This window comes from Dendronephthya gigantea, unplaced genomic scaffold (assembly GCF_004324835.1).
Source record: "Dendronephthya gigantea isolate DGI-Jeju-01 unplaced genomic scaffold, DenGig_1.0 000074F, whole genome shotgun sequence".
NCBI lineage: Eukaryota > Metazoa > Cnidaria > Anthozoa > Malacalcyonacea > Nephtheidae > Dendronephthya > Dendronephthya gigantea.
In genome coordinates, this window is record NW_021163084.1 from 52,788 (window position 1) to 73,203 (window position 20,416).

The following is a 20,416-nucleotide window of genomic DNA, read 5'->3' on the forward strand; positions in this document are numbered from 1 at the left end:
AACACCCTGACCCGCTTTCTACTGCGCGCCGAAGCCCTGTTTTGGCCCAAAGTTCAGGTTTAGGAGGGGGAGAGAAGCGTAAGATACGTGTCGTCTGTAATTTTCCTATAATTACGTGGCCTGATAAGGAAGAAATTAAGCCTCAATAAAATTCTCAAATTTCTATGAATGACCGTGAAGTATCACCTTTTTATTAAGAAAAATCCGAGAAAAAAATTAAAAACTAAAAATTATGCCAAATATTATAGCTAAATGACGACTTTTCGCGAACATAAAAGCTCTATATAGAAGAGAAAGGATAAAACTAATTCTGTTGCATTTTCGACAATTTTCTATTCAGAAAACAGAATAAACTGCCTGAGACACAACATAAAAGAGAAGACAAAAATTAGTCAAAGTGGGGTGAAAGTGCTTGCAAAGTTGCAAACACATGCAAAAGTCGAAACAATTTGGCGGCATTTGTAGTACAGAATGTTTTTTCTGGAAGCCTTTTGCCATTATAAGGTTAAGAAATAGTCCGCAAGTGTAACTGAGAAATGCAGACACGTCCCATGCTTTGAATCCGCGTCCTACTGCATCGCTTTTGCGATTAATTGTTGCATAAACGTTGATAATCCTCATTTGCATTGTTTGCAGATGTTGTTGTCGAAACAAGATAGCCTTTGATTGTATTTTTGTCGATTTATCACGAGAGGTAATTAAATTTTGGCAGGACCGGAGACGACGCATCAAAACAACACGCGGAACTATGAGAAATTCAACAGCAGTTGCATACCACTATTAAATGGCCGCATCAAAACAAGCGTAGAGCTTTTATGAATAAACTCAACAAAGCAATGTTTTCTGTTTGTTCATCTCATTTGTTCGGTTCCGGCGTGACAAATGTGTGTATTAACAATTATGTTATCGTAACGAATCTTTTGTGCCCAAGGCTCAGAGGGCAACTTTGTCCGAAGTTTGAGAGCAGCTAGTTGTCGCATGCTTCCATATAATTAAGATAATTAAAATGGCGGTTTGTAGTAGGAAATAATAAATTAGGATGTAATCAAGCGGTGAAATTCGTCGTCTTCGCAGGTCTGACTTCAGCAGAGACTGACTGAGCAACAATTAGAACTGAAAAATTCCTGTTCTTTCAACGCCACGAAAATGTTAGTCCAAAGGTCGGAGCACTATTCATAGCGTAATATATCTTCACATGCGTCTAGTAGCGATTGATACGATCGAAGCGCCACACTCCCATTCGGCCTATGGGAATTAGACTGCCCTTTTTCTGTCGAAATTGAACCCTCATATTTGTGGAAAAATTTGCCCTAAGCGTTGATGTTGCGCTTACAAAAGTGTTTGAATTGGCAAGATTTTGCAATTCTATCACCATTGTTATAAAAACTCCGGTTTCGAGTTACTAGCAAAGAATGTCTTGTTTAAAAGCATATCAAGAGTTAAAAGAATCAGAAATCGTTGAAACTAAAGGCCCACATACTCCGACGCGGTTTGGCAACGCGATGCGAATTTTTGGTTTTCAGAAACAAATAAAAATTTAATTAATGACCGAAGTGAAATATGGATGCAATAACTCATATAGCCTAAAGTGGATCCCAAATGGTTCCGAGAGCACGGTTATATATAGAAATTCCAAATCCGGATAAAAGCCAGGGGACACATAAAAAAATTATTTTCTTCATTGTTAAATGGCGACGGCAAATAGCGCACGCTGATTGACTGCCGACTCAGTTCGAAAAAAAGTTAAGTTTAATCTGTGGTTTAAATGACCGATCATTATGCTTTTTAATACGTGTGGAAGAACGTGGGAAACCAGCCATAATTTTTTGTCAGTTTCAGCGATTTCAAAACAAAACAACTTCACGGCTCAAATAATCAACCCAGTTTGTGTCTTTTGTACATATAACGGCAGATTTGTCGGTGCAACAAGCTTGCCAATATGTATAACAAGACTTCCCTCTGATATAACCTTGTTTTGCCCAACCGTGAAGCGAAATAACTCCTGTGCATGTGGACAAGAGGGAAAACCCTTGGTATACTGACGAGGTTGCTCCAGCGCATGTGGATAGAGCGAATACCCTGGGAACGAGTTTTGTTCGGTCTGATATTTCTTCGTACTGCCGCGGTCTTCACGCGCGTTTTTAAAAAATTCACCAAAAAATGGCATTTGTTTAACATGAAATTTGTTAAATAACCGTTACCTCCCAACCCACACCATTTTTGTAGATTTTTGTACGCGAATATAATTTTTGTGGCGAATTTAGTGCATGAGTTTCTTTTCTCAGGAAATTCATGCCCTTACTTCCTATTACATTTTACTTTTTTCAATACTTGAACATACATAACTATGCTTGATCACATCTATCGAAAGACGAAAATCACAGCTGAAATTGCTGCAAAAATCACCCGTGGCCGTGTAAACGGGTTTTTCGGCAAATCGGAACAAAACTCGTGTTCAATTTTTATTCGGAAAGTTTGTGTAGACTGAATAAAAGGTTCTCAGCCACATCAAGTTTGTACACATAATTTTGGGCATTTCGCTCGATGGAGATAAACATAGACGTGGGTGCACAGAACATGGGTTTCGATTCCTGCAGGAGTTTTTCTCAACCGCTCCTGGTTAGAATTCTGAATTCCATCCATTAAAAACCCTTGAGAATGAATTATATATTAATGATATGATACAGTGATATCCGCACTATTTGACAACGGTGACACAATCACCGTGTAAGTGTTATTCCCCCGACCTTTATGGAAATAACTTATTTGGCAAGTGTTTTTTTTTGCGAGCAAGCACGATTTGAACAACACAATATATCATCATTTTACAACCATCTAAATACAACCACTGAGCATATAATAATTAGATGATTATTACATAGCTTAGTGGGTATCTTATTTATAATTTATTCCAGGTTTTGAGATCAGTGGTTTTATCCCAGGCCTCACAATTTGCTCGGCCAAGACGTTACAAATTCCAGCAATATGATTGGATGTCATGAAAACATCTGAATTCAAATCTCAAAAATACAGAACACCGGCCATTTTGAAAATTCGAAAGGGTAAGTCTTCATGAAAGATTTAATAATGACTGTAAATCCTAGCTAAATTTCTGTTCGATTGTTCCTTTTGGGGACAGTTTTAAAGGCCATTTGCTCTCCTTAAGAAAAAACCCACATTTTTGACGTTTGCTAGCGTGGTTCCGCAGAAATTGCTGACCATTAAACGCCTAAATATGGAAACTGCGAACATGGACGAATCTGTGGTTTCTTATGATCAAGGAATCGGAATTCTTGGATCTAGTGTTTTATTACCGATGGATATTCACGTTAACAAGTACAATGCGGATAAGAGATTGCAAGAAGTACTTGAGCGATTTAACGAAACTTACTTGGAAGCCATGGATTTCTTAACACAAATTTTACCTCTGGCTCGAGAACAATTTGGCAGGTACGTATTCGTATAAAGATAATTTCGGGTTTGGATAATTTGAATGCTTAGACACACGGTTATACACTTGGTTTAATTCTAATGGTAGTTTTTTTATACCTTGTTTAATTATGATGGTAGATTTTAGGTAAATTTATACTATATTAGATGGCAAAGAATTTTTATTATCATCAATTAATGTATACAGTATACTCAATGAAATTGTGAAACTGAAATTTATAACCATTGCTTGAAACTGTTAGTTTGGGCCATGTCATACTGTATATATCATACTGTATGTATCTATAGTCCAATCTTGAGACCTTTTTAGGCAACTGTCCTATTTTCACAGCCTGCCCCCCAGGTTGACAATCTTGGCAAGATCCTTGCAAGATCTTGGTAAGATCTTATCACAAGATCTTGTCAAGATCTTATCAAAATCATGCAAGATCCTGCAAAGATTTTGCCATGATCTTGCAGGATCTTGGCATGATCTTGCAGGATCCTGCAAGATCATGGCTGTGATCTTGCCATGATCTTGCCACAATCTTGTCATGATCTTGCCACAATCTTGCCATGATCTTGCCACAATCTTGCCACGATCTTGCCATGATCTTGCAAAATCTTGGTGAATCCTAGAAAACCTTGGCAAGATTCTGAAAAACCATGGCAAGATTGTGATAACCATGGCAAGAACTTACAAAACCATGGCAAGATCTTACAAAACCATGGCAAGATCTTACAAAACCATGGCAAGATCTTACAAAACCATGGCAAGATCCTACAAAACCATGACAAGATCCTGCAAAACCATGGCAAGATCTTACAAAACCATGGCAAGATCTTACAAAACCATGGCAAGATCTTACAAAACCATGGCAAGATCCTACAAAACCATGACAAGATCCTGCAAAACCATGGCAAGATCTTACAAAACCATGGCAAGATCCTGCAAAACCATGGCAAGATCTTACAAAACTATGGCAAGATCCTGCAAAACCATGGCAAGATCTTACAAAACTATGGCAAGATCCTGCAAAACCATGGCAAGATCTTACAAAACCATGGCAAGATCCTGCAAAACCATGGCACGATCTTACAAAACCATGGCACGATCTTACAAAACCATGGCAAGATCTTACAAAACCATGGCAAGATCCTGCAAAACCATGGCACGATCTTACAAAACCATGGCAAGATCTTACAAAACCATGGCAAGATCTCACAAAACCCTGGCAAGATCCTGCAAAACCAAGGCAAGATCAAGATTAATTAGGGAAAAAAACATAGATACACTCTGTTGCAGTAAAAAAAAAACTTTATTAACGTTTGGTTAGATTAAGGGCATTCTCTATGTTTTTATTTGTATGCAAAAAATGTTAAATCAAAGTATTGTTTTGTTACTGTTCTGTTTTATCATCTGTGGTGTTTATTACATCGCTTCATGTTTCCTCCGTTTTTCTTTCTTCATATTTCTGCCTATGTGAAGCATCCATGATCACTTGGTGTTCTTGGTGTGAGTGTGACTTTTTATCCTGTCCTCGCCAAACTTGATATTGCATGAGTACATCTAAATGTTAAAAAAATATTATATAATATTGCATATATTTTATTCTGCGTCTAAGGCCTTGCCATGAAGTTAGGTAAGTTTATTGGACCTGCATTGATCAGCATAACATAAATTCTTACCAAACAATTCAGTGACTGTTTTGGCATCCAAATGTTGCTTGCTGGATTCTGTTACATTGGATTCTGTCTTGCATCTCAGCTTCAGCCTTCAGTGAAGATGTGGCTCAGCAATTTGATTGCGCACTTTGATGGCTTTAATATTCATCAAGTTAATACGGTTGTGCCACTAGAAGAATAATTGATCATTAAAATCATGATACATGGCCATAATAGATCATTTTTTGAATACTTTACATCTACTTTATGCCCTATTTGTTACAACCTGTTATTTTTTTATATTTTGTGATTTCAAAAAAAGTTCTCTAATAACTTGAGAATGCATGAACATTGCGAATCTTCTTCGCTATGAAAATTTTTGCGAATTTTCCGTAATTATGTAAACCTACCAATATTCATAATGCATCCAATGAGAAGAAGTGAGTCCTTGTCGGGCTCGAATGTTTAAAATAATGAAGGCTTTATTTGAATGACAATCCCGTCCAGCCAACGCTAAACTACCGCTTGCAATTATAGTCCTATAGTTTCACGATAATGAAAATGCTATATTACGAGATAGTGCGGCCCGTTTCCTTCACTGCCGCCGGTAATTCCTGTACAATTTAAGTATAACTAAAACTATAAGTCAAAACCAGTTTATGCTACCAGCATACAAACCAGCAATAAAGGGTTAATTTTATCGTGTTTATACTAAACCACTTACCCGTTGTTACAAGTTATTCCTCCGCTTCTTTTCATATCAAAACTGATTCACTTCAGTATAGAACCATCTGTATGTTACTTGGCTTTCGAATGATACTTTATGTGCGTTGGTTTGTAAATCCGTGCTTCTTGCGCCTTTGCGCCAACGGTAGCAACGGTGTGAATATTCAAATTTCAAAATATGTGCCGCCGCAGGCGAGGTATGTTATCAATTTAACCATAGCGTGCACGAATGTAATTGATACCAGCTGTGATTATTGACGTTTGTGGTACTTAGAATGTGATAATGAAATTAAACTGGCAGGCAAGAAACTTGCTCCATTAAGATTTGTCCCATGCAGTGCTTCCACTCTAATATTTTAAATTTCCTGGAATTTAGGTCAAAATTTCCTTAGATTTCCTTGCCCAAGCTGTAGAATTTCCTTGAAATTTCCTTGAAATTTTTGAAAAGCTCTCAGTCAATTAAAACCAATTTAACTCGTTACACATTAGAAAACAATGCAATATGCTCTCATTCATTAACTTTTAAGCTTTAATTAAATATCAACAGTTTTGACATACAAATCAGGTGCATGCAGCATGATGACCAAATATATTAAACAATGTGCAACAAAAAAATTCTTAATTGTCTGCATAGTTACATCCTCATAAAGAATCAATGATCAATATCGGCCCTATGTCATTGGCCAAACGTGTCTAATTACCCCCCGAAACGTTGTTTAAACTAAACAAACGCAAAATATTTTGCATGCTTCATTTCCTTCAAGCTTGAACACAAATGCGGTATGCCAAATGGCAGTAATTCTAATGTATTTTATATCAATCTGCCCCATCATGCGATGTTCATCTTTTTTAAAAAGTCTTTCCTTAGCTGGTTGACATCATCATTGTCAGCATTAGTCACCATTTTCTTGTGAAGATTAAGCATGTCCCTTGAAGGTACAAGTTTTACAGATGAGTTGTTGGATTTCAAAAGAGTTAATTTTGTTGTTAATAAAGCCAGTAAACTTTCTTGCTTTAAACAAGATCTGTGGTCTGTTTTGATTAACTTTAATTGGCTAAACACTCTTTCAACTCCAGCATTGGAATATGGTAGTGACAACAAAACTTTCAGGACTTTGACTAAATTTGGTCTGGCAAGTTCATGTTCATTTACTGATTTTCTTTCATGAAAAACAATTTGCCAGTATTCCTCTGGGGTGAGATCTTCATTCAACTTGGGATTCATAGAATGACTTCTCCATTCTTGGTCTACTTTTTGCAAATCAGCAACCTCTTCAAGGATGGGCATTTTCCTATATAGTCCACTTAATGAAGGAATCTTCAAATTGTAAGCATTTATTGGTAGAAGGCAAGAAACAAGATTATGTAGTTGGTAGCAATCACTGAATCGGGATTGGATTTGCTTCACAGCCTCAATCAAGAACTTTTGACACTGGGAATAAACAAGAGTAATACTTGGATCACTACTGCCAATCTCTTCTCTAATGGTAGCCATGGTATCTGTTGCTAAAACACCGAGATAAACTTTATCCAGAGACAGGTGCTTGTCTTTTTTGCATGGATCAATCTCCAGACCATCTTTGCTTCTGATATATTCTACATCCATAAAATCAAGACACATAGCCTTAATGAGACTATCCACTGAACCTTTTAGCTGATGAAGCTGTGGCATTTCACTCTGGAACAGCAAGTTGAAAGACACAAATCTGCCTAAATAGATAAAAAACAACTGAGCATTTCATGATTTCAATAAACAAACTCAAAAAACCACTTGCATTGCATTATGATAATGACAAAATAGCAAAATTTACAAAATTATTTCATTTGTAATTTCAGAATTTTACCTAAATTAAAGTCCATAAATTCCAGATAGACTTGATAGAACTTGTTGTTCAGACTTGCCAGAATTGCATCATGAGTATTGTGGGATCTTCAAATGCAACATTTGTAAAGTAGAGCTTTAAGGCATCATACTGCTCGAGGATTCTTTTTACACAAGCTTTCATGGATAACCATCGTGTATAACCTAGAGTTTAACAAACAAAAGTGAAAATTGAAGCTAGTTTAATCCTTTATTTTAAACTGAATTGAATTGTGTAATGTTTATTCATTATTTGAAACTTTTACTGCAACATTACCTGGGCGCAAAATTTTCAGCTCGTCTAAATCAAGAAACTGTTGGAACTCTTTAAATGCTTCACTTCTTTTACTTGACATGCTGAAATGTGAAAATATGTTCCTGCAAAGGTCTTCAACGTTTTTAGGAAAAACTTTTGATGCATGGGAACTGCACAGATGAATCAAATGACTGCTGCATTTGATTGGAATTATCCATGGATGATCTTTTATTAGCATCTGGGAAACTGAATGATTGGTGCCAAACATGACATTGCACGTATCTGAACAGAAGCCAACAACGTTCTTCATAGGAATGCCTCTTTCTTTTAAGCTGTCCAGTAATGCCTTGTAGATGGTGTCTGCAGTTCCATCTGAGAGTGGAATAAGATCGACTAGAATGATTTCAAGTTTAAATGTTTCTTCATTAAAATAGACCGCAAGTATGGCGAGTTGAGACGTTGTTGATTTATCCGTGGTTTCGTCGATAATCAACGAGAATTTGTTGTTTTTAAGCTTAAAAACACAATCTTTAATGGCATGAAAGCCAAGTACTTGCCGAATTATATTGGTGGCCTTTTGTTTTCCTAGCTTAACTTCACGGAGAGCTAGATCGGAAGGGAAAAGGTTTCGTAGCAGGGGTACAAGATCTTCCACAATGCTGATTGGAAGATTTTTTTCGGTTATGAATGAACAAATTTTGATCTCAATCCTTGCTGGATTTGGACGTGTTTCAAACACAGTAGAGGTTATTGGTGCGTTTACTTGCTCTTTAATTTTACACAAGTCCTTGTGTTTTTTGTTCTCCATATGCCGTTTTAATGCGGTTTTGGCGCAGGATAGGGAGCAATTACATATCTTGCAGTAGGGTGCATCTCTTCGCCTTTCCAGCCAATGTTTGAACTGGGGTTCAGACAGCCATGAGTTCAAAAACTTTTGGTTGTATTTCTTCTTTTTAGTGACAGGTTTGTCCCTTGGTTCACCTTCGTTCAGAAGGTCCGAATCTGAGCCATCTGACTCATTATTGTTTATAGATCGCTTCATGATTTATTCATAAACACGCCTCATATACCATTTGCTCTCATATTTTTTTCGGTTTCCCGCGTTCAAGTACGCACAATACTTCATGTAATGTTTTTGTTCCAAAATAATGTTTTAAAAAAATTATTACCAATTAGTTAGCACATAAAAAAATTGTCGCTAAATCAGTAAATCATGTCAATTTATCGACAACTGCAAGTCTCTAAAAAGTTTTAAATATATCTCTACTGATAACTGATTTCTCTACTGTATATTTATCGTATGTAGACAGTAGACTGTAGACTATTTATGATTTATCATATTTCCTTAGATTTCCTCAAACTTCCTTAGATTTCCTTGATTTTTACACATCCTTGAAAATTCCTTCTGGGGTTCAAAATTTCCCTGAAAAAGGAAATTTCCTTGAAAGTGGAAACGCTGGTCCCATGCAAGATGATGGAGGAATCTTCCATCACCGTAAAATCTTTGCTTGATCACGGTAAAACCTTGACAAGATCACCATGAAATCTTGGAATGATCGCCGTGAAGTTTTGGCAAGATCATAAGGAAATCTTGGCAAGATCATGCTGGATTCTTAATTAGTAGGATCACCGAGTAATCTTGGCAAGATCATGCTGGATTATTGGCAAGATCACGGGTTAATATCTCACATGTAGCAAGATCATACCAAGATCTTGTCAAGATCATACCAAGATCTTAGCAAGATCGTACTAAGATCATATGTAGCACGATCACACCAAGATCTTGTTAAGATCATATCAAAATCTTTGCAATATCATAGCGAAATCCATACCAAGATCTACCAAGATCTGAGCAACAACACGCCAAGATTGGCAAGATCATACCAAGATCTTCGCAAGATCATACCAAGATCTTAGCAAAATCATACCAAGATTTTAGCAAGATGATACTAAGATCATATATGTAGCAAGATCATACCAAGATCTTAGCAAGATCATACCAAAATTTTACCAAGATCACACCAAGATCTTAGCAAGATCATACCAAGATCTTACCAAGATCACACCAAGATCTTGACAAGATCATACCAAGATCTTAGCAAGATGATACTAAGATCATATGTAGCAAGATCATACCAAGATCTTAGCAAGATCATAGCAAGATCTTAGCAAGATCACACCAAGATCTTAGCAAGATCATACCAAGATCTTAGCAAGATCATACCAAGATCTTGACAAGATCATACCAAGATCTTAGCAAGATGATACTAAGATCATATGTAGCAAGATCTTAGCAAGATCATACCAAGATCTTAGCAAGACCACACCAAGATCTTAGCAAGATCATACCAAGATCTTAGCAAGATCATACCAAGATCTTGGCAAGATCATACCAAGATCTTAGCAAGATCACACTAAGCTCATATGTTACAAGACCATACTAAGATCTTGGCAAGATCATACCAAGATCTTGGCAAGATCATACCAAGATCTTGGCACGATCATACCAAGATTTTAGCAAGATCACACCAAGATCTTGGCAAGATCATACCAAGATCTTGGCACGATCATACCAAGATTTTAGCAAGATGATACTAAGATCATATATGTAGCAAGATCATACCAAGATCTTAGCAATATCATACCAAAATTTTACCAAGATCACACCAAGATCTTAGCAAGATCATACCAAGATCTTACCAAGATCACACCAAGATCTTGACAAGATCATACCAAGATCTTAGCAAGATGATACTAAGATCATATGTAGCAAGATCATACCAAGATCTTAGCAAGATCATAGCAAGATCTTAGCAAGATCACACCAAGATCTTAGCAAGATCATACCAAGATCTTAGCAAGATGATACTAAGATCATATGTAGCAAGATCATACCAAGATCTTAGCAAGATCATACCAAGATCTTAGCAAGATATTCATATCAAAATCTTGGCAAGAGGATACAAGATTTCAGCCAAGAATTTCCAAGATCTTCACATCTTGGCAAGATCTTATAAATATCTTGCCAAGATCTTACTATTTCCAAGATCTTGGCAGGATCTTTCATGCACACTTTCTTTGATGTAGCCTATCATGGAAACATCTTCACATTAATACTGTAAGGCGTCAAGACCCTACTTTTGAGACTTTGTAATGAGATTTGAATTTCAATGTTTCATACATGTCCAAACGTACATATACGCTACATGTGCCAGTAAAATATAATTTAATTGGATAATGTATGGTGGTGCAAGGATGAAAATTAAACTACAATTTAGATATGTACATAGCATTGTTTGAAGTCCAAACAACATGCCGTTCCTGTTAGGCTAAAAATTAATTCTTGAAGGCTATAAATGGGAAGCTGGAACACGCAGTGAGAACACAATTCACAAATTAAAGCTGAAACACAATTCACAAATTGTAACCAGGCAAACTCTAATTGCAGTGATGCAAAAATTACAGTACAATTTTACAATTTTTTTTCAATGTAATTTGTGAATCCTATTTGATTTAGTGATTTTGAAACCTGTTTTCATTGAAATTGCCATTTAAATAGTACATTGTAGCTAGATTGGCTGTGTGAGTGTAGGAAGAAACTTTAAAATATACAATTTGCCCTGCAGAATCATACTAATGTTATCACTTAATTAATAGCTCCACATATAAACCTTCTTATAAACAACTAAAACCATCAGAACTGGTTAATTTACTGCACATCTCTTTAAATTAACATAAACACAGCAGAGCAATTGTAGAATACCTCCCAACCCAACTCTTACCAGTGAGTGCCATATAGAACAACCTTGTTTTATATCTTACTTGATGCATTAATTGGGCTTTCACAGAACAAGAATAAACACTATTTTTATGCACAGTTCTATTGATTGTCTTTAACGTAATGCACTGTTGGCCTGGTATTCTATAATTGTACCAACACAGCCAGTACCTAGCTGTAACATACCCTATACCTACTCCTAAGGCTTATGCTGTATTACGTACTCGCTTTTGTTAACTTGGTTTGAATGTGTCTACTTGCTTTTGTGAACTTGCTTTCAATTTTTGCCTGAAAGTTTGAAAGTTTATTACAATATCTTAAAGTTCGTCCCTATAATTTCGTTTAGAAGTTCTTGTTTACATTTTCGATAAGCTTAGTTAGTTAGTTAGAGTCTTTATTTCAAGAGGGTAGTACGTAATAGTGCAGAAGCACTAATAAACTTGTAGCCCTTAAATGACAAAAATACAACAATTTCTAAAATACAGTATTTATCTATATATTTACAAATTTACTATAAAATATGATTCAGTATATATAATACAGTTAAAAATGGCTAAGAGATTGTTGGTGTGCATGTAAAATTTCAAGATATTTATTCTTAAAAATACGGACATTCAAATGCCGTCTTAAGTTTAGCGGTAGGCTGTTCCAAAGTTTAATTGTGGTTACACTAAAAGTTCTACCTCCTTCAGTTTCCCTTTTATACTTTGGACTGATGAAGTTAACTTCAGCGTATCTTGTATTTCTGGAATGTTGCTCACGATTTAATTTTAGTGCTTCACGTAAGTAAGGAGCAGTATCGCCATTTATGCTTTTATAAGCAAATACAGCTTTATTTACCTTACTTTCCTCATAAAATGGGAGCCATTTCAACCGGTTAAAGAGTAGGATTGTCGATGACATATAAGGAGCGTCTAAGATAATTCTCGCAGCCCTCTTTTGCAACTTAAACACCATGTCCAGATAGTCTTTTCGACAACTTGTCCACACAGTACTCGAATACATCATAATGGGCTTAATGACATGATTGTAATAAAGGAGTCTTTGATAAGCAATTGATTAGCTATATAATTTCGAATCAGCCAATATCACAACGTTAGATTTAAATTAGAAATGAACTTCTAAAGGAAGTTAGGAGCGAACTTTGGAACATTGTCGCAATGCACTTTCGAACTTTTAGGCGAACATTCGTCATTCGAATACCAATGACTATATGAATCAACAGTACTAATCCGATTAAAGCAAGTGGTGATGCATGTTGCCTCAATATTTCGTAACTTTTTCCTACAGATCCGATAACCTTTTGTTGCCAAAAACTCCATCCAAGAAACGACGTCAACGTAAGTTTGCCCGAGGCTCGATTGGCAAAGAAAACACAAACCCCGTCGTCCACGGTGTCCCAGACGAGCCTCCCCCTGTCAAGCGGGTAACGCGAAGCTCAACAAGGCGGAATAATAACGACTCACAAATCCAGGAGGTACCGTTAAAAACACGGAACACCAGGGGGCAAAAGAAGAAATCTTCTGAGGTGGCAAAAGCTGTGGAATCTACAGTCACTTTTGTCGATGACAGTAAACTGAGTAAAGTAAAAATATCCGATGAGGTTGTCGAACTTTCGGCAGAAAATATTGGAAAAGAAACAATATCGTCCAGCAATACTTTAAAACGAGTCTCGTCAACAAGCCCGGATTCAATCAAGCCGATGAAAAAGAAATCTAAGTCTAGCGACGAGTACTTGGCTGACGTGGAAAACTTTTCATCTGATGAAAAAACCTCAACTCCCGTTAGTACCCAGCCCCCGCAAGCACTCGAAAAGCCATACGTGAGTGCAATTGTCGTCGAGTCAGAGACTGAGGAACAATCCAACACGAAAGAGGTCTTTAGCGTGCCTGAAGAAAACAACCCGAAACAGCTTACATCCGAAGGAGAAGGTATGAATCAAGTCGAAAACCTGGATGTGGGAACCAGTGAAAACAATGTCAATCTTCTTGTCGAAATTGATAATAGTAGCAGTTGTAACAAGCTTGGAGGAGCTAGCATGGTCTATCTCGCGAACAAACTCGACCCCCGCACACCACCCCCACCTAAAGTGTGTATTAAACCCGAGATAGGAACTTTGGTGAATTTCGATGAGACTGTTGACAAAACCAAATACGATGCTGAAACAACTTCTCCTGTTGTAAAAGAGACGCCGGAGAAGATTGGTGACGAGATGGTTAACGAACATGTGCCAAATTCACCAATGATTGTCGATTCCTCTTCCACGGAGGAGGAAGGTTTGGTTGGAGATACGGAAAATGCAATTCAAGATAGTCAGTTATTTACTCCAGTTGAGGTAAAGACCTTACGCCGTAGCAAGAGGCTATCAAAACAAATTTCAAATGAACAAACATGTGAAACATTACCAATACACATCAAGAAGGAACCACGTAGTCTCTCAAACGATCTTCAACACGTCGTCGTTGAAGAGTCATCAGATTCCCAGGAAGAGGTCGTGATGTTCAAACCAGCCGAAAGCAAACCGTTAAGGCGTAGTACCAGGCTATCCCGGCGGGTCAGCCGCGTATCTACTGGACTGCACAACAGGCGATCCAGCCGGAGATCAGGTCGTAATTCTGCGTACTTTAAAAAGCCTTTGCCGCAAAAACAGATTGAGGTTCGTATTGATGATATTGGGGTTGAACAGATCAAGGCTGGTGTTATAGCAGTGTCATCAAATAGCGAGGAATCATCGACGGAATCGGATAACGAAAATCAGAAGGTGTCGGATAGCTCAGTTTTTTCATCCACAACTACCCCGCAGCGAAGGTATGTTATTCATGTAAACATCGTTTATCATATATAAAGTATAAAGTCCAAGATGATTTTTGTTTTGTTTTGCATCAATTAGACCAGATTTATTTCGATCACTAATTTTTATTTTAAAAATATTCGATCTTTTCTTGCTGTTATGAACGACGTATGTCGGTATGAACTTAATATTCTCCTGTTCATTTTCTCCTGCGCAAGCATTTAAGTTTTTAGATTGAAGAAATGATTTATTCCTGCTAAATACAAATATGATACCAACATTTGATTTGGTTTTCTTGATGTTTCAGTTTTAAGACAGACTCACCCAGTGCCGAAGTGATCATCAAACCATCGGTATGTTGTAAATCAAAATTATCTATTTTATACTGTACTTGTAGTCTTGTCTTGGCTGTTTCACATCCTCATCCTAATTAAACCGTTTTAAAAAAGGTTTGAAAACGGCGCTCGTGTGCATATAGCCTAATTGACATGTATCTTTGCTCCCTCCTTTCAAAAAGCTGCGAAGGAAGGGTTAACTTGAAAAAACGATTTATTTCTACTCTGTTTAGGAAAAGAAAGTGGCTGGAATGGTCAAAAAAATTAATAGCAAAGCCCAGAAGAACGAGCAGTCAAGGTGCTGTCCGGTTCTAAATTGCCTTGAAAGCTTCAGTATGATAATAAGTCAGTAACTATAGTTGTCACCCTGAATGGAAATCATTATATGGAATTTAGTAACGAATCAACTTTTGTTTTTTGTAGTATGTGTAAAACACCAACTGCAATGCGAAAAGTTAAAAGACTTGGGTCCGCTGTGCCTGGTTCTTCCAATAAGCTTTCAAATCTGGTTGGTGGGAATGTTAGATCTTTCATTACACGACAGTCAAGTGTTAAAAGACTTGATCCCAATGTAAGTTCACATAAGAATGCTAAGTGTCACTTTAGTGATTTTCTGTCAAACTGTTTAGTTCTGTCGTTTTGAGGTGACGTTTGTCTTTCCTCAAAACTTCAACACAGCCTAGCTCCCACGGCCACGGTAACTACAAAACTAAACTATCTAAAAAAATACAGGAGGTTGTACGTAAAAAGAAACTGGAGTTACAGCGTAAGGAAGAGAAGGAAAGGGAAAGGAAAGATCAAGTGGAGTTAAGGCGGAAGAATTGGGCAGAAGAGCAGAAACGGTAAAATATAGGACGTGTTTTAGGGCAAAATATTGCGGGGTGATTTTGTTCGATCTGAAGTAATGTTGTTTACTATAATTCTCTCGAATTGTTCGGTGATTGCTCTTGATTTTTTCAAACTGTTCCCGTTTAGAAAGCGCCAAGAAAAGGAGAAACGTGTCGCAGAGGCAAAGGCAGCGAGAGAACGCGAAGAACAAGATAAGAAACAACGACAGCTTGAAGAAAGAAAACAAATGGCTCATGCTTTGGAACAGGCCAGGAAGAAGCGAGAGCATGGTGAGCTATTTGTTGATTTTTGTTTGTCAATTTTACAGAATTATATATGAAAGAGAACCAGGTGAATATGAAGCGAAGCAAAAAAAACTATGGTTCCAAAATATTGTTTTTTCTTTTGTATCTTGTTTACCTTTGACGTTCCGGCTGCGAGAATGGTGTCGCACGATTGTCGGCACGTGTACAATCTGCATTTATGTAACCAGATTGTTTTTACAGAGGAAGAAACGAAGAGGCGATTACGCGAACAACGCACTCGTGAGGCAGAGTCGAGAAGATTCAAGGAGAAAGAAGATAGAATGAAACGTCTTCAGGAAAAAGAAAACGAGGAGAATATGTATCGAGAAATGTTAAAACGAAAACAGGTGCGAGCTATATTTTGACTTTGGTATTTCGTTCTGGTGATTTGCTGTGAAATTTTAGCCTCTTTTTATTGAAAAACGAATATGTTGATATATGAATTATCCTTGATATGAAAGTTAATTTCTTACATTTGATTGGTGTGAAACCGTAAATAGATTGCAAATAGAATGCGGAAAAAATTATGTTACAAAAAGTTCATTGGCTCCGCAAAACTAACGAGCTGATCAAAATTTGTATAACCCCAAACTTTCCGCGGTTGATGTCGCTATGAGAAAGGCCTATTATTTTCGGCGCCCTAGCTCTATTTGCTCTTGGTCCTAATAAGATTTTAATTGTCATTATTTGAAAAATGCTTTAGTTTGTCTATATTTATAGTTAATAGCGTTTATTTCAACATCATACTTACTAAAAACGCTTCAAAGGAACATTTTTCTTGGCCAGTTTCTTTTTGTTTAAATTGAAATATACACAGACTTGCCTTTTAAGGTAATTCTGCTGTAATTGTTCCCTAAATGAGAATGCGCTGAAACTTTCCAGGGACCGGTTGTTTAAAGCTGGGTTAGTGCTACTGGTTAGCGCTAACCCTGGTTAAATTTTACTCCGCCGTTTTGGTTTATATGCTTCTGCACCGCTGTTTGTTTTAAGACTTTACAAAATAAGACTTTTATTGATCCACAAAATATTTATGAAAAAACATGTTCAACTTAATAAACAAGCGATTAAAACCGGATTTGAACAACCGACCCGTTCTAGTTTATGACATGTACAAAGTAAAAACACAAAGGAAAGTTAGAAGATTTGACAAGCACAATTCATCACGTTTTTGCAATATGGCGCCATTTTTAATTAATTTCGATATACAAGAAATATTTATTTCCAGTTGCACAACTGTAATTGAATTTATCGATGATCGTATCGTAGTATATCCTTCTATAAGTGGTAATATACAGGAGAAAAGGATATTTCAGTGAATTAAAAAGCCACTGACGTGATTTTTTTGGGGGGCCGAACTGATTTCTTTTTTTCAAATTCAGACATTTTTTTCCAGAGTTTGGGCAAAAGGTTAGATATTACGAGTTGTAAAAGTGATTTTTCCATAAACTCTGGTATTGACACATAAAATTATTCGGAAAACATTGATAACAAAAAAATAGTCCTTACCGACCTTTTTCGCGAGTTACATAGGTAGACATAAAATAATTTATTCGTACAGGAAACTGTATAGGTAAACCTATTCGATTTTTATTCCCTTATAATGCACGAACAACAACATTTCTATCAAACTTTTTTTTTACTTGAAACATCCATACAGCAACATCATTATTACAGCATAATTAATGTTTATTAATTTACCTGGTTTTGGATATGCGCAGTAAGAGTGCGCAATGCAAAACTGGAGAATTACCCTAAGTGCGAAAGATTCTTTCCTCTTGTTCTTACGGCATCTAATTCGAGTTTGGAATTTTATTTACGCAGGAGCAGGAGGAACAAGAGCGTAAACAAAGAATACAGGAGGAGAAACGTCTTAACGAGCAGAAACAACGCGAGCGCGCCCGTGAAAAGGAAGAAGAGAGGGAGCGAAAGATTCGGGAGATCAAAGAAAGAGAAGCGAAAAGAATTGAAAAAGAAGAACTTGAAAAGAAACAGATTGAGGAGATGGAAAGAAAGGAAAAAGAAGATAAGGAAAGAAAACAAAGGTAAGCAATATGAATATCGTAATGAAAGATATTAATATTTTCATATAGGAACAAAGAAATTTGGAGTTCCACTTTTGTCTGACACCTCATGAAGTGTGAGGAGATGAGAAGTAATTTTTTCCTAGGAATCTTCCTGGTAAACTTGAAAGTGAAATTATTAATTTCTAGCATAAAATGAAAATTTAGTTAATGTTGAGAATATATTACTGCTGTACGAATGATATCGATGCAACAGGTTAATTAGTTTGCTGGGGGTTTTTTTATTCGAGCAGGGTATATTAATCAATGCCTGTGGCTAACAAGAGGTGAAAATGCTAAAAATTACCAACATTTTGTGTTAAAACGTCGACAGGGAACAAGAGGAACGCGAAAAGAAACGCATTGCTCAGTTGATAAAGGACAAGATGGAGCAAGAAAAGAAATCTCACGAAGAAAAGCAGAAGAAGGAAGAAAAAGAAAGGTATGTATTCTCTGGTTTCACTGCGATTTAGAATTATGACACTGCATCATGTGATATGACACTACATCATGTGATATGACACTACATCATGTGATATGACACTGCATCATGTGATGTGACACTGAATGTTTTGATATGACACTGAATGATATGATGTGACACTGGATGTTTTGATATGACACTGAATGATGTGATGTGACACTGAATGATGTGATGTGACACTGAATGTTTTGATATGACACTGAATGATATGATGTGACACTGAATGTTTTGATATGACACTGAATGTGATGTGACACTGACTTGATGGGACACTGAATCACTGATATATTATTACACTATATAGAGCTTCAAGGAGCTTCTAACTTAAAGGAAAACGGCTTTCAGAACTAAAAAATTATCACTGCAGTATATGCAATAAATAAATGTAATATTAGGGTGGTTGTCTATACTGTAAATAAAGATAACAGTCACTCAAATCGTTGTTTTCTTCTAGGCGAGAACGCGAAGAGCAGAGAAAACGGGAGGCAAATCGTTTGGCAATGCTTCAAGCAGCAAAGAACCCTGACTCCTACCTCATGACACCGCCACCAGCCCAGACGAGAAAACCTCCTACGAGCGAAAACTATGATATAAGTGATATACGCAGTGACGAGTCGACCGACGACGAAGATGCCCCGCGGAAAAAGGTCCCGTACTGGGCTCAGGGACACGCTTTGAAAGCTGTCCTATTACAGCAAGACGAGCCACGTCGCATTTTTGAGGAACTCGCTTCCGGGTTCGTGCCGCACGCACCGGACCTCGAGAAAATATTCACTAAAAAACGAAAGCGTTTCTATCAGCGTACAAGTTCGGCCCACTGGAGCTCGCCACCTATCAAGATTTAAAAGGTTTTGTAGGCCAAATGTTTGAGGTTTCTGCGTGGAACTGTGAGAGCGAATTTACAAAATACGATTAGTCTTGTGCGGTCCTAACTCCGATGTCATTAGTCGTCGGTACAAACGTCAAATTTCGTGATCTGGCATCGTGTAAATGGGCCTTTGTACATAAATGAACCTCCTGTAAATATTTTAAACATCCCGCTCAGAACAGTTCCGCGGCAAATCAAAAGTGCACATAACGGCCGATCTACACGATGCGATTTGTCGTATACAATTCACATACTGGCGCATGTATTCGAATAAATGCGTTTATATATGTCACATTTTAAACTTCGTTATAAACTAATGAAAAGAAAGAGTGGCGTCAGCAATCTTTTTCATGCGTCAGGATAAGAGTGGTATTTGACTACTCGCATCGTGTAGATCTGCCTTAACATTGCAAGCTGCAAGAAGGCTTGTGATTAACCTGCAATCAGGCTGTAATTGCCTGCAATCAGACTGTAATTCTCGGAATAACTTATAGAGAACCAGCCATTATAGAATGTTTTTATTAATGGAATATCAACTTTATCAACATATAGTCTGAAGATATTAAACGAAACGTTATTGGTGGTGCCGGGGCTGGTTGCTCTTTTGATGGGTAACGCAAATTATCAAATCTTTCATCGCATTGTTTTTATTCGTGTTTGTCTAATAATTGTTGTTCCTCGGGTTTTTCTTAAAAATAGTCGAACTTCGAATTTTTATTCTATTTAAGTAGAATATTTCAATGTAAACTGTAAATATATTCAATATAATCTCTCAAGTCTTATTAACCTTTTACTCCCAGATCTTATACACAACAAGACGCCTGTTCTGGCGTTAACTCCGGCGCACGTGCCAGTCTTCAATATAGAGCTTCTGAACATAAACAATACAGTTCATATTCGCATTTAGATGCCTTGCGAACCTAAATGTTCGATCGCGAAATTCAGAAGCACATCGTACTTTAAAAAGTATAGAAGTTAAATCGTTCAAGAATGTAAATAAACGGTATGATACATTCACTTTGTCTTACAC

General features: G+C 37.0%; 2 protein-coding genes and 1 long non-coding RNA gene across 3 annotated transcripts; 1 reads left to right on the forward strand and 2 right to left on the reverse strand.

Moving 5' to 3' along the window:
- Positions 1-3,040: 3,040 nt before the first annotated feature.
- LOC114531708 (inner centromere protein-like) lies at positions 3,041-20,165 on the forward strand. The gene is made up of 12 exons (XM_028553321.1): positions 3,041-3,062; positions 3,196-3,450; positions 13,006-14,523; positions 14,814-14,859; positions 15,075-15,139; positions 15,265-15,412; positions 15,574-15,683; positions 15,817-15,959; positions 16,176-16,321; positions 17,796-18,016; positions 18,369-18,476; positions 18,973-20,165. Exons 2-12 carry the CDS (start codon positions 3,236-3,238, stop codon positions 19,361-19,363), a joined length of 3,111 nt encoding a protein of 1,036 aa, XP_028409122.1. The 5' UTR covers positions 3,041-3,062; positions 3,196-3,235; the 3' UTR covers positions 19,364-20,165.
- Positions 4,841-6,133, reverse strand: LOC114531711. Its single transcript, XR_003687877.1, has 3 exons — positions 5,819-6,133; positions 5,119-5,284; positions 4,841-4,999 (listed from the first exon to the last, which is right to left on the reverse strand). It is a non-coding gene; the product is annotated as an uncharacterized LOC114531711 (long non-coding RNA).
- LOC114531710 lies at positions 6,327-7,737 on the reverse strand. The gene is made up of 2 exons (XM_028553322.1): positions 7,665-7,737; positions 6,327-7,530 (listed from the first exon to the last, which is right to left on the reverse strand). Exons 1-2 carry the CDS (start codon positions 7,678-7,680, stop codon positions 6,650-6,652), a joined length of 897 nt encoding a protein of 298 aa, XP_028409123.1. The 5' UTR covers positions 7,681-7,737; the 3' UTR covers positions 6,327-6,649.
- Positions 20,166-20,416: the final 251 nt, after the last annotated feature.